Genomic DNA, 15,289 nt, shown 5'->3' on the forward strand with positions numbered 1-15,289 from the left:
TAGAATTTTACACAAAAAAGTTATTCACTTAAAGTTAAGACTCATTTCTGTTTTTGATTGAATGTTTTCCTTCTATGCACAAATATACTGTTCTAAAGACATTGTCTTTAACAGTTAATTATTTTAACTATTGGCCATTTGCATCTAGGACCATCTTCATTATTTAGTCTTTGAGGTTTCTTCTTTGGTGGGTTGCTCAGCATGATCTTCATAGCTGAAATAGACAACAGAAAAGTTGTATAGATTCACAGATTCAACTTAACCAACTGGAAGAGTAAGACTTATCTACAAAATTAGATGACTGGAACAAAGGACATCAAAATTAACTTGCTGTATTTTCTCGCATATAACCAACAGATTATACAAGTTTTAACAAACGAATGGCAGCTGTGCAAGGTATACAAAGAAGAGGGATTTACAAAATTTATTTTACTCATAAAGCTCCAACTACACGAATAGCCATGTGGCTGATTGTCCTGGGCAGGAATGCAGGGTATATGCTAAAAATATGGTACCCTACCAAGAAAAAAAACAACAAAACTAACATACAACTAGCAAAAGAAATGTTATCAAGAATATTCTGAAATTATAGTAAGACTAACCATTAGTTTATTGCGATGTCTATCAAGAAAGTTTTTCTCTAAACCCTCCTGTATGGCACTGAGACATGGATACTTTACAGAAAGCAACTAAGGTTCCTGCGCTAGGCACATGGTGCAAGCTTACACTATAACTAACGATGTTCTGGCGAATGACGGTCTGGATAGTGTACAGACAACTGCTTACTGTTCGACAGCTGCTCTGGGCAGGTCACCAAATGGGAGACAACCAAATCTCATAGGCAATTTTTTTTTTGGGGGGCTAGCTTAAAGCAGGAAGGCATAAACATAGGTGTCCCATGGAGACACTTTGAAAAGACTGGCTCAGACTTAAGATTACCCTAAGTGGCATGGCAACACCTGGCAGCTATTAGCCGCAGAAAGGCCGAGGTTACACATTATTGACCCGGAGGAAAGTTTCTGTTGAAGACATCGTTCACGATTGTGTAACAAAATATCACATCTAGGCCTGCACTTCTAATCTAAGGATACATTGTCTTACAAATAACTTTTTTGGTTAATACAGAAACAAAATGATTAAGATTGTTATATTAAGAAATATTAGAGGATTTTCCCTAACACAAAGAAACAAAGACAGACAAATTACTAAAAAAAAAAAAAAATGAAACCAAAGTATTAGATCCTAATAAATGACACTTTGGAAGTGCTGAAGATAATTTTTATTTTTTCATATTTTCTGTTGCAATGCTTAGAATAAAATTCAACAACCTTTCTTTTCTTTTTTTCATCAAGAACCTTTACAACACAAGTAAAAAATAACCCAACGATCACATCAATCATGTTTCTGTAGCATTTAATGACTTTTTTGAAGTTGTAGATCTTTTGTTGAATGGTTGCACACAAAAAGAAATATTTGCAACAGGAATTAATAAGGAAAACCATCCCATAAAAAAAAATATTTAAAAAAAAAGTTTAAATGTGTGCTAATGTTTGTAATATTCAAATAAAAAAAAATTTCAGTTCTGATAACAAAAATGTATTTACACTAGTAGTGTACCTCAATTTTTTTTTTCTCAATTGTTTCCAAATACTGTTGGTGATACCATTTTGTCTCAGTGAAGGACAATTCAAAGTGCTGCAACATTAACACATAGCACCATACACATGTGTCATAATCTTTAATTGTCATGATCTGTTGGCGTCTGCCCCAGCTGTCAGGTTATTCCCACAATGGCAGTGTTTTTATTATTTATATTTTGATAAAACAGTTGAATGAGCCCAATTAAAACACAACATTTTTACAATAACAAAAAATTGAAAAGAAAATAGATAAATTATTATCTGGACAAACACCAAGAATAAGTCACCAATTACAACAAATACATTTTAAATCCAAATGTAATGGAAGCAGTGCTATTAGCAACATAAGAAGAACTTTGATTTGTAACCCTTAACGATTTCATCTGAAAAGTAACTTGACTGTTCCAACTGCTTGAGTCAACATTAACAATGTAAGAAGTCTATGAAATCTACCTGGCAATGTATGCTATTAAATATCAGCCAAGCCTTGCTACATGAGGCTGAAGGGTTCTACATGTTAACAGAGGTCAATCTTTATATACAATCCTCCCTGCCCACTTATCCAGGAGGCATGCCACCAAAGTTGTTTCTATATAAAAGAAGAAGACTGTATCCATATGAATATCTTGGGAGATACACATTTTAAAGCAATGTTTGTGAAAATAATGAGCTTTATAAACAACAAAAATTTCATGGATAAATTAAAAAAATTAAATAAAACAATTTCACTGATAGCCTTAATCTCAATCACAACTATTACAATCATTTCACTCAATAGCTCTTGTTTGTAGCAACTTCACTCTTAATAGAAAATGTAAATGAAATTAAAACATCCTAGAAAATTAAATACAATTCAATATTGAACTAAATATAAACACAGAAAATGTATCTTATTTTACAATTGAACATTATAGTCATATGTACCATGTTGGCAAAACCAACACTTTAAAATTTAAATCAGTGTTTCCCAAACTGTGTTCCCTGAATAGATGTTCCCAACTACTGGAATAATTAACTAGCAGGCCACCATGTGAACTAACTAATCTCTCTCAAAAATAAGCAAAGTGTTCTGTTAAATACTCAGTAAGTGAAGTGTTCAGTTTGGGAAACACTGATTTGAAGTGATTAGATTGGTTCCAATTGTAAAACAAACAATAAAAACACATAAGTAAATCATAAATGCAGTCTTCATAGTCTGAAACCAAAACAAATATAAGAGAAAAGAAACATTTGGCTAAGTTATTTTTTTATTTCTTAACAAATAATTTATTAGTCATGTTTGTCAAATTAGGATACAAGATGTCTTACAGCCAAAGACTAATAAACTATCAGGAAACTAATCCATGAACCAATTATTTTTGAAGTCACATTTCTTCCTAATTCTTGTGTGTGCCGTACACAACTACAATGTAGATTTGCTATCAAGTTTTGATTCATTTCCTTATCTTAGTCTAGCCTATGTTTTATGGGTGTCATACTCTAATCAGAAAATAAGAACAGAGATTGTTACTATGTAAAATACATTTAACAGTTGACATTTAACAGTTGAACTATCTGAAATGTGTATTGTTTGTGCTGTTACTTATCAAGGAGTTTCTGCAAAGGAATAGATGGGTTTGATTAGATGAGTGTATTCAAATTATATTTTTTAAGTGTTGAATGAAATTGACCACAATGACTAAGTTGGATAAAGATTTGTAAAACAAAAGATGAGAATGTAACTGGGACATAAACTCAAAGAAAATATCATTCACAATGTCTAGACTTAAGTTGTGCTTCTCCCCAAAATATTAGCACATTTGTCTTGACTGATTTGTCTTTAAATACAATTTCCTGACCACAGCCATAGAATTTGCACATCAATAAAACTTTTAAGGATGTAAATAGATAAAGATGGTTTTTGATATATTCAAAGCAGTAAGCTAAATATATATATATATATAAAAAAAAGATCATGTTAAAATCATTAAATATAAGGTACTTATTTTCCTTTGCTCTGACTAGCATTTAGAATTAATGCTAAATCCATTAAATTTAGAACTAGGCTTTTAGAATTTTACACAAAAAAGTTATTCACTTAAAGTTAAGACTCATTTCTGTTTTTGATTGAATGTTTTCCTTCTATGCACAAATATACTGTTCTAAAGACATTGTCTTTAACAGTTAATTATTTTAACTATTGGCCATTTGCATCTAGGACCATCTTCATTATTTAGTCTTTGAGGTTTCTTCTTTGGTGGGTTGCTCAGCATGATCTTCATAGCTGAAATAGACAACAGAAAAGTTGTATAGATTCACAGATTCAACTTAACCAACTGGAAGAGTAAGACTTATCTACAAAATTAGATGACTGGAACAAAGGACATCAAAATTAACTTGCTGTATTTTCTCGCATATAACCAACAGATTATACAAGTTTTAACAAACGAATGGCAGCTGTGCAAGGTATACAAAGAAGAGGGATTTACAAAATTTATTTTACTCATAAAGCTCCAACTACACGAATAGCCATGTGGCTGATTGTCCTGGGCAGGAATGCAGGGTATATGCTAAAAATATGGTACCCTACCAAGAAAAAAAACAACAAAACTAACATACAACTAGCAAAAGAAATGTTATCCTAACTGACATAATCAACCGTAAAAAATATACCTAATCAATAAACATTGCGAGATACAGTAAAAATATATAATCGAATAAACAAAATCAAATATAATTTTTTTTTCCAAAAGCTGCAGGTGAGATCATGTGCTATTAGATGCAACTAATTCATAACAGACCGTTTCATTTGCAAAAGTCTAGCGATTCATATTAACTGAAAATTGCATTTCAATAACTTATTCATTTTCTCTTTGCTCTAGATTCTGCCTACCTGAACATTGACTTAATATCTCCTTTGACTAGGGCAAGAGCAGTGGGTATACCAAGACAGGCTGGGACCAGATACAACAATGCAGGCTTAAAAATAGAAAAATTGAAGTTCATTAATGTGTATGTCACAAAGAAAAAGAAAACAACATATATTTAATTATCAATTCAAGTAAAAAAAATAGACAGCCATAAAAGAGTTGCAATAATGATATTTTATTTCCGAAAAAATTGGACTCCCACAAAAACAGAGATAAGAATGTTCTTTTTATTTGCTATCATAATATTTTGTTATGTGTAATGCACGATGGTAAGGCAAATTTCCTCAAGCATAAAAAAATATTTAATTTTTATTATTCATTATGATGTGTTTATAAAGTTTATAGAATTTAGATCAACCTGTGCACAAGACACAAAAAATGATAAATGATTTACTTAAGAAAAATGAAAAAAATTTCAAATTTAATGCTGAGAAGATCTGACTTAAAAAGACTCAACCAATATGACATATCAACAGACCTGGGCATGACTTAAAAAGACTAAACCAATAACTAATCAACAGACCTGGGCATGTTTAAAGAAATGCATTATAAATATTGTTGTTCCCAATCCCAGGCAGTAAGCTACAAAGCCAGCATAAAAGTAGAGATTGCTGTTCCTTTTCAAGCTGAAATAAAATTGGACGTTTATGAATATTTATGAGTAGTGTAGTCAATTGCATTCAATAATACACAATTTCTCTAATATCTTGTATTAATAAAATCTATTTTTATAAATAAAATCTAGTAATATTTTTTTTAAAAGATTAATTTTGTTTTTGACTAAGTTATTAAGGAAATGAAACCTTTTTCATTATTCATTTGAATAGAGAGATGGAATGACATCTCCATTGCTGGAGGAAAGCCTTTGCAGAGAATTTGTGAGTATCGGGCCCAAGTTGTGACCGTGCATGTGTATTAGATTTGACTTATTTTAATCATGTATGAAGTTGCAAGGGGAAAAGATCATCTCTCAAGATAAAATGTCACATATTTAGAATATAACTTTTTTTTTTACTAGATGAGCTAGTTCTAGTGTACACTAACCTAACATCATAACGTAACAATAATGCAATGAAAATCCCTGGAATCACAATGTCACCAAGACCCAACATAGCAAAATTGTTAGCAGCCAGACCATGCTGGAGCAGATCTTGAGGGAACACCACTGAAAGACAACAAGAGCTATAAAAACTACAATGCTACAAATTTATTTGGTCACAAATCTATACATTCAAGACTGAGACAATCAACAGTTGTATTCGCTGCTTTTTTAGAAACCTTATTTTCACCTACTAATTTTATCCAGCCATATATGAAACTAGATCATAAAATTAGATAATAATCAACTTTGAAAAGTTTTTTAAACATTCTTTTAAATTCAAACCTTCAAGTTATATGAATGGATGAAAAGTTTTAAAGTGATTTGTAAAATTACAACATACATGAGTATTTTTTTTTATCAAAAGGTAAAGGGTAATTTGATGTCTAAACAGGGTATTGTCTAGTTTGAACACATTTAATTAGATTTAAAATTGTTAGTCTGTACAAAAGCATGGGAAACATTCAGAGAAACCATTGAATTTTTTTTTTATTTTCATATTCTTTGACCTGAAACCTAATGATAATTACAAGTATCCAAATGTTGTTTTCATAATTCTCCCAGCCAATGGGTAAAGGCCAGCTATTCATCCCTAAAACATGTAAACAAAGAATTCTTAAGTGCAATAGTGAAATCTTACACTTTATTGGGGCCTCAAATGATTTTGCCACAGTTACCATGACATTGGTTCCAAAGACCTGTGAAAATAAATAAAATTACTTCTTTAAAATCAGATTTAGTTATTTGTCTAAAGACCTCATGTCTATGATGCTTTGTCTATAGATATCATTGGTTGATAAAGGTAAAATCAGTTGAAAAGCATATGACAATACAAGTTGCTTTAGTTTAAAGCCATTTAGTAAGAATGGAAATTTGTAGAAGAAATAAATAATTAAAGCCTGTTGATATTATGAACCAACTACTGCTAGCATTCTTAAAACCTACATAAAATGTGAGAATATTTACCCAGAAGATGTCATAGATGAAAAGTCCACCAAGAAGAATGCACCCAGTGCTGACTCTGTTCAAGGACAATAACTCCACACCATTAATGGAGAAAGCCAAGCCAAAAAGATTATTGGCTATCCAATGCTGAAAGTCAAACATGAAAGGAGATGCATGTAAAATAGGATTAAAAAATAAATATCCACAATTATGTAATTATCTATCATCAAATTGTATGTCTAACTTTTTGTGACATTTTTTCTAAAGACACTTCCTATTGAAAATAGCAAATGAAAATATTGGTCAGTAATAAATTATGCCAGCTGTTGTATATCAATATCCTATTCTCCCTTCTTTGGTTTATTGGTTTGGCTCTGCCACACAATGTTTGCAAATGTAAGTTATTCTCACTTGTCTGAAGCACAGCCATCACATCATATACAGGTTGAACAGTTCTTGTAACTGAGCTACACAAAATTGTCTCAAGAATGGATGTACTACAGTGTAGTTACACCAATAAGTCTTCCCACAGCCCAACTTCCCAAAAAACATTGACACACTTCCTGGACTTTTTCTACTAAGAACTACAGCCTCCACAAATATTCTATGTCAAAACATATTGAGAGAGTATTTATTTTCAATGCAAAAATCTTGTTCATTTATTTTTTAATCTAATTCAAAGATACTAACAAATATGCTTCATATAGTCTTATTTTTCCCTACTATGATTATTTTCGATGAGAAACAAAAAGTTAACACTTTCAATTTTATTATTTTTAAAATAAAATTTAAGATTTTCTTTTTTTTTTAAGGTAGGTATAAAAAGAGGAATTTCAAAACAGCAAGTAAAAAATGGCCTTAAAATAAGTCAAAAGGTAAAGATTAATAAGTCTAAACATACTAGTAAGCGACTCTGTATCTAAACACCAAAACAAATAGCACAGAACCAGGGATTACATTATTTCTGCTATGAAAATCAAAACCTGAAAAATGCTAATAATTGGCTATTTATTTATATTTTTATTTAGGTAATTGAAAATAAAATAACACTAGATATAAACTATACATGTAACTATGAACTTACACATCATATAATTGAGGTGGATACTAATTACTGTAAAAGTAACTAATGCAAGCTCATACTAGAAATTCATTTGGATTTTTGTAAAAAATAAATCAAAAATCAATAAAATATAAACAAATCTTTAAGCTCTAAAAGGGAAAAAAAATGTCTTTTTGAATTAAGAGCCAAAATACAAACAATCTTTTGGTTTGTAGATTATCTTCTTAATAAAGCAACAATTAACTGGTACACAAAGCAAATTACCTTTTTCCAAAGATACCAGACACCAAAGACTGCACAAAGTCCCAAACTGACTAAATCTTTTCTGTCAAACTCATAATTCATCAGATCTGATGAGAAAGTATCACCATTATATGTTTAGCACAATGGATAAGAAAAAGTGCAATTAGATCAGAGGAAAAAACTAATCCTTTCATAAACATAGAGACTAAACATATTGTTAATAATTTAACTATAAGATACAATATTTTTAACCACCAAAATAAGAACTAATCATCTTTTTTTTTCTTTATAGGTTAAAAAAAGATAGATGCTGAAACTTGTTTAATGCATCCAATCAGTTACATATAAACAACAGTAGAAACAAACATTTTCAATGAAGATTTATGTAATTTGAATAAATATTTTATTTAAAAAAATACAACTTAACATAAAAAAACAATTTAATGCAGAAATTCTAGCTATGAACATTTTAGAGTTTCCCTTTTTTTTTTTTTTTTAACTGTCATGTATTCAGGATGTCCACATTCAAGACTTAAAAAATTCTGGGTTAGGATTTTAAAAAACCTCCAAGATACCCATGTGAACTAAAAAAAAATCCAACACTGACAAAAAATATTCCTTCATAAAAGAGCCAGTAAAATAATAAACACGGGAGATTTCACCTAAATACAACTTTTACCATTACGGTTTGATAATAATAATAAAAAACTAAAAGGAATAATTTTTTGAGTTGGACACACCAATGAATTAGATCCTATTGTGACCACACTATTTGAGGCAGGCCCCAATAAAGACTATGACTGGTTGGTTGGGGGTGGGGGGGGGGGGGGGTAAAACTAATGAGAAATCTAAATTGAGAAGAATGACATTGAAGTATTGCAGAGAAGGCAGGGATGTGCAAGGTGTGGCATCATAGATGCAGTGGAAAACAAAACCAAAAGAAAACAGACTATCCAATCAGTTAATGAATATTGAAGAGAAAGGACTGTGTAAAATGAAAAGTGAGATGGACAAAAAATGAAGCATGGAACTTGCTAAAACCTGCCACTATAAAAAAAATGTTTAAATATTGGTATTACACTCAACTGCCCATAAGATTAAAAGGATATAAATTTTGATGTAAAAATCTAAGAAATGTTTAAAAGTCAAAAGTCAATGTAACTTCCTGAAATGTTTTTTAAATACCATAAAATACCAAGACACATATTTTGGTCATTCAGTCAAAGTCAGTTCAAGTCAGTTGAACTTTTCTATTAGTTTAACGTTGGTAGGGTCCATTTTGTAATTATTAGTTCTTGGTTGTTTCAGCATTTTAGATTTACATTTTTATTTTCCACACTGAATTTAAAAAAGATCAAATATTGAACGTTAATGATTGAACAGATTTAGTGTTTAACTTCAGTGATCCCCATGTGTTGCAGTTGAATTGAGAAGTTCTAATAATATTCATTCATCAAGTCTCAATAAAAATGTAACAATTAGTACAAAATAAGTAGCTTGCCTACTTGAACTTATTTTAACTTTCTTATAAAATGCCTGACTTTTATGTCTAGTCAAGGAAATTTTGTTTTCATTTAATTTTAGAGGTGTATTTGGTCAAACGAAATTCCCTGACTTTTCCTTGAGTAGTTAAACCCTGAGTATATGTTAAACAATGTAATAAAACATAATGTGCAGTACCTTCTTTTTTATCCCCTTTTCCTTGTGTTAGAATCAAATGGTAGTCTTTATTTGGAAAGGAAGGTGGGATTAGTTTGCTGATGATAGGTCTGAAAAACATTGGTTTTACTCATCATCAATGTCAATTTAAATAAACATTTAAAACATTTTACTTTAAAAAAAAATTGTTTATGCTTTAAAAGTATTACAATTCATATATTACAATACAAAATCTCAAATTTACACCAGTAAATGGCTTAATAAAACAATTAAAATACAAAAGCACATTTAAATAAATCATAAAACTCATAATGGAGACACCATACAGTAAAGATAAACATATAATATAGAGAAAATCTACTATTCTTGCTCCCATAATAGTGGGTTGCAAGCTTAATTCTTTTTTTTTTTTTAATTCTTTGAAATCTAAATGTAGTTTATATTGAGTTCAGTTGAAGATGAAATGTTCTGTGAAGAAGTTCTCTACCCAAATCTTTCAAACATGTTTGCACAATTTTGTCAACATTACATAAAACTATGTGACAGTGATCACTGTAATAGTTAGGAAATGTCTAACTTACCAAATATAAAATAAAACTATGTTACAGTGATAACTGTGATAGGAAATGTGTAACTTACCCAACAATGTGAGTTAATGCTAGAACACCAAGAAGGAAGAAATATGCTGTCAGCAACAAGTTGATGTATTCCTTAGAGAATATCTATTAGAAAAGTAAAAGAAACAAAAAGTTAATACTGGCATATAAAATGCTTAACAGAATAAATACAATTTTTCTATTAACTATATATAATATTTATACTTTATATATAATATGTATGTAACTGTCATTTGTTTTAAAATAAACCCATTTTGTTTTTCACTGGTGTATTTCGAAAACATAAAGTAATTGCACAGGAAGGAGATGTTTATATTAAGTTAGTTAAAACTACTTTTGCCAAAAGTAGCTAAGATGGTTCCAGCATGAGGGAAAGATGTCAACTGCAAAGACAATATGAGGAGATGCATTAACTGGGACCTTGGAGACTAATGTATATGTGTAGAAATTAAATTCTATTGTGTTAATAAAGTGTGTTCATCATTATAGTGATTTCAAGTTGTTATAGAATAAATGTTTTGTATTTATTTGAAAAGTATTTCTGTTTTGAGTTCATATTTTAAATTACTAGCTCCAGCATTATAATGGTGTTTGAATGATCAAACATTTTTCTGAAGGGTAAATTCAACAAAGTTTGTACAACAATGTCTTGACCACATAATCCCATCATGACAGTAACACATTACTGTTTAAAGTTCTTAGATTTAATGTATGACCATTAAATCCAAGAAAATGGAAACAACAGGAGCTGAACTAAATTGACCTTAATCTTGTTTATGTAGTGACTAGAATAATTGGTAATAGTCTATGATGTCACATTTCTGGAAATTTCAATTCTACAAGTTTTGGGTTAACTATTGTAAATTCAACTCTAAAAAGTGTGTAAATTATATGAAGAAAAAGTTGATTTGATGATCTGGTGCCAATAGTTTGGAATTACAATTTTACTTAATATGTTTAATCATTAATATCTGCATGTGTGAAATGATTCTTATTGGATTAATGCATTCAAGTGCTATGAATTTAATTCTTGGACTTAGCTTTATTCCATTTTAAGTAAAGTTACATTATACAAGGTTATGTAACTGTTGGAATTAATCATTACAACTGGTTAAAATAAATATAAGCAAAATTTTCATTCATTAACTTGATGCTAATTTTACATAAAAAATAATAATAACTAAACAAGTACTTATTAACTAATTTTAAAGGAGAAAATATTAATAATCACTTTAAAAACAATGTAGATTCCAAAGAGCGCACAGCTTGCTATAATAGGAAACATAGCTGCATCCTTATGAGTCATAGTCTCTGGTTTTTCTCCGGAATCCTGAAATAAATAAAAAACAGGCATCATTAAATATTGTCATTTTCAATTATTTACTTTTGGTGAATGCAAATGTCAATATCAATACAAAACATTTGGCACAGCTTTGCAACCTCCCCATACTCCAATTTGTTACTTAAATTTAGTGCAATGAAAAATTAATAATAGAGTAATTTGTAATTTTTACATTTTTATAATTTATAATCAATAATGATTTGGAAAACCTAGGGAAAAAATCTAATTCTAGTAGGACGATTGAAGAAAGATTTACGAAAGGATTAGCTGTGAGTCAATGCTGCTTTCAACCAACTGTATTGCATGAGCACAGGGATAAGGGTATTGTTTAGGACATTGTTAGAAAAAAATTCAACAAATAAACAAAACAAAAAGAAAAAAATTTAGAAGTAGCAAGGTTCATTTGTAATGATGATCCTGAGTTCAAACCCTGTCTGCCTGAGGCATTAGTCTAGTAAGTAATGTTCCCCTTTCAGACCTTGCAATCTATAGTGCAGATGATTCCAAGGTCAACTGTTTCTGTGTCCCACAGTTAACAAGGGTGTCATGCGACCAGCACAACGAACAACCATAAGAGCTAGGTGGACTCAGAGGTACTCTAAAGTAACAAAATTAAAAATCCCTGTTTTTACCAGGATTCAAACCCTAGACCCCTGTTTGGAAGCCAAGCACTTTACCACTCACCACAGCACCTCCTTATCAATCCTAAGCAAGTCTAAGATTAAAGATCTATATAGATTTATCTGTATGTAAATGATCTACTGATCTATAGTTAAAATCTGATGTCAAAGAGGGGTGGGATACGTATGACATCTGACAAGTTTTTTCCTTACTATGTCTAAGATATTGAACGCCTTGTAAACCATATTAGACAAAATGCATTTCAAATATGTTTTAAACATCTAATTCTTTCATTTTAGGTATTTTCTGGTCAAGCATGTGCAAAAGAAAAGACTAATCATGTAACAGTGATCTAAATTTAGGCAAAGTCAATGCTATAAATAGATTTCTTCTTTTTCTAGCCAGCTTTTAGCTGCTGGGCTGTGAGCTCTTTTGCAGACTGTGCCAAGGAAAAATAGTGTGCTATATGCTTCAGTTGTTCATCTTATCTTATCTTATATAATACAGACGTTACTTCAAAAAAGAAGATGATTACGTCCTACGCGTCATGCATTTAGTCATGCATATTAACCAATGACTTAAATTCTGCACTGCAGTACAGGGTGTTGGTACAAGTGGTAGTAGGATAAAAAGATTTAGCAATTGCAGGGGAGAGCATACTTAATATAAATTATTTGGGGGGTGGGGGGTAATTCTGCATAATTTTTTTTTTAATTTATACAAACAAAATTCATTTTTAGTCAAAATCTTTAATAAAGACACACACACATATATATATATACATATATATATATATATATATATATATATATATATATATATTTGTAAATTGCTTGTGTGTTTAGTTGTCTTTTAGATACCTAAAATTTACTGATTATGTTTATTTTTTTCTTTGAACATTAAAGAAAACATTGCATAAAAATACATGAACATTCAAATAAAAAAATGTGTTCGATATTGTAGCATATTTTCTAAAATGAATGGACTACAAACCTTATTGTAACCCCCTTATTAGCCCTATCATCTGAATTAAGTTTAATGGAAAGCAAGGGAAATGTAATATATAATATAGAATCTACATGTTCTCCTTTCAATCCTGAATCAGATTTTTTAGTCTTGCTTGACTATTGCACCATGAATGACCATGTGTTTGAGGTCAAATAAAACACTTTCATACCAGTGTACTTTATTGCCTAGTAGAAAAACGATCTTGCACAGGAATACAAAACTAGATCTAGATCTCTAAATGACTAAATGTGTTAAAAAAATAGAAAAAAGAATCATACACCATAGATTAAAAAGCATTTAGCGGACGCTTTTGCATGCATTTTTACTTAATAATTTTTATATCGGTAATGGTTAGACCTAGGAAAAAAATGAAAATATCTGAATACTCCTCAGCCAATCGCCAATAAAAATATATTTGCTGCGTGATAGTCCCATGTTTATAAAAAAATATAATTTAAGTTTTTTTTTTAGGTGTGGTCCACACACTTTGCAGACAATTTTTTTAAAAATAAAAGTGAACGGACATCAATAAACGTGAACAGACACGGCATATAAATAACGCATACAAAATTAATATTATCTTCAAATTCTTTCAGTTAAGCCATTCTCTTTGTACAACAAATTAAGACAATCAGTTCAATGTCACTTTCCCCACTCTTGCTATAGTCTTTCTTTATTACAAGTGATGTCACAGGTCTCACCCTAACCCTTCCCCAACCAAGTGTAGTTCTCATTAGAATTTTTTTTTCCAACAATGAATAGGTCCTGCCTACTTCCAACATGGGGGAATATGTTCTAGACTACTTTGAAGCAGATCCACCTATCATTTAAGTCCTACCCACCCCCCACTACATCATTATTATAATCTTGTTACTGATACATTTTCCCCCTTAGCATCACAATGATGTCTATGGTGCAGTCTACTTCTACATGGGGGAGTAAGCTTTGGTTTGAGACAGCTCCACATAAAATGATTATTTCGTTCCTCTCACTCCCCCACTCAGTTACTTATGCACATTTTGTCATAGTATAGCTTTACTGTGGACTTGACCAAGTTTCCTTCCCCCCCCCCCCCAGCAGAAATGATTTCCCCCTCACAAATCACTCTCCTTTGTTAGTTAGCCAAGTGCTACATGCCATTCAGCCTACTAGGTGTACCAAGGTCACACAAGTTGTAAGCCAACCTGTGTCTGGTCAGTCAATCTTTAGTGGGCTCTTCCCCCCCCTCCCCAGTGGCTTCTGTTACATAAAAGGGAAGGGGGACTGAACAAAAAGAACCCACCAAAGGAAAATTAACCTCCCCCCTTTCTCAGATTTTCCATATATAATATATCTCTGTTTCCACACCTCCCCTCCTCAGTTGCACCACTTTGTCATAATTTGCTAAAAGTTTGCTGTTTTAAAACTTTACACACATATAATTATATGGGCTGTTCTATTGATTGATATGTACAGTATTATGTTTATATAGAAGATCTATATAACGCACTTTACTCTAAATCTAATACTTAGTAACTTAGTAATACCACATCCACAGTATTTTGTAAGTAACATCAAAATAAAGACGAGAAAAAAAAAATACAGTGAGATGTTCGATATATGGTATGTATTTAATGTATACAAAAAGTGTAACAAAAGAGGGGTTTTCGATATGGAAGCTTTGCTCTAGACTCTAGATCTAGACCTAAAATTGATACATCATACAACTTTAACCAATTATTTATTAGCAACCCTAATCATGATGATAACAGTAATACTAATATTACTAATAACACTAACTGAAACTGTGACTAGTACTACTGTAGTAGTCAGTAGAGAGTAGCACTAGTAGCAGTAAATTTGAGTAAAGACTTTAAAAGAGTAGATTTAAAAATTTTTACCTTTTGTTCCTTATGGAATGTTACAGATCGAAATGAACCAATAAAAATTGGAACTATTGCCATGAGAAACAAACTACCATATGCGATGGCCATTCCCTCGGGTGTAGCGGGTATTTTAGTTCCATTAACAGATGTTCCATTTTCTGCATCTATTGGTGCTACTTGTTCTAGTGTTGAATCTGCCATGTTAAAACCTTATGTAGTCGTAGCAGGAAGTTGTCATCACTAAAGGAATAAAGCTAATATGACGGTGTCTAAGTTGC

General features: G+C 30.9%; 1 protein-coding gene across 1 annotated transcript; it reads right to left on the minus strand.

The window, feature by feature from the left end:
• Positions 1-1,396: 1,396 nt before the first annotated feature.
• On the minus strand, positions 1,397-15,252 carry LOC106063567 (minor histocompatibility antigen H13-like). Its single transcript, XM_056029807.1, has 11 exons — positions 15,027-15,252; positions 11,407-11,505; positions 10,198-10,280; positions 9,580-9,668; positions 7,921-8,006; positions 6,615-6,740; positions 6,289-6,346; positions 5,594-5,714; positions 5,073-5,175; positions 4,513-4,598; positions 1,397-3,903 (listed from the first exon to the last, which is right to left on the minus strand). The coding sequence occupies exons 1-11, from the start codon at positions 15,210-15,212 to the stop codon at positions 3,849-3,851; spliced, it is 1,092 nt and encodes a 363-aa protein (XP_055885782.1). The 5' UTR covers positions 15,213-15,252; the 3' UTR covers positions 1,397-3,848.
• Between the last annotated feature and the right edge of the window lie 37 nt (positions 15,253-15,289).

This window comes from Biomphalaria glabrata, chromosome 5 (assembly GCF_947242115.1).
Source record: "Biomphalaria glabrata chromosome 5, xgBioGlab47.1, whole genome shotgun sequence".
In the NCBI taxonomy this organism is placed as follows: domain Eukaryota; kingdom Metazoa; phylum Mollusca; class Gastropoda; family Planorbidae; genus Biomphalaria; species Biomphalaria glabrata.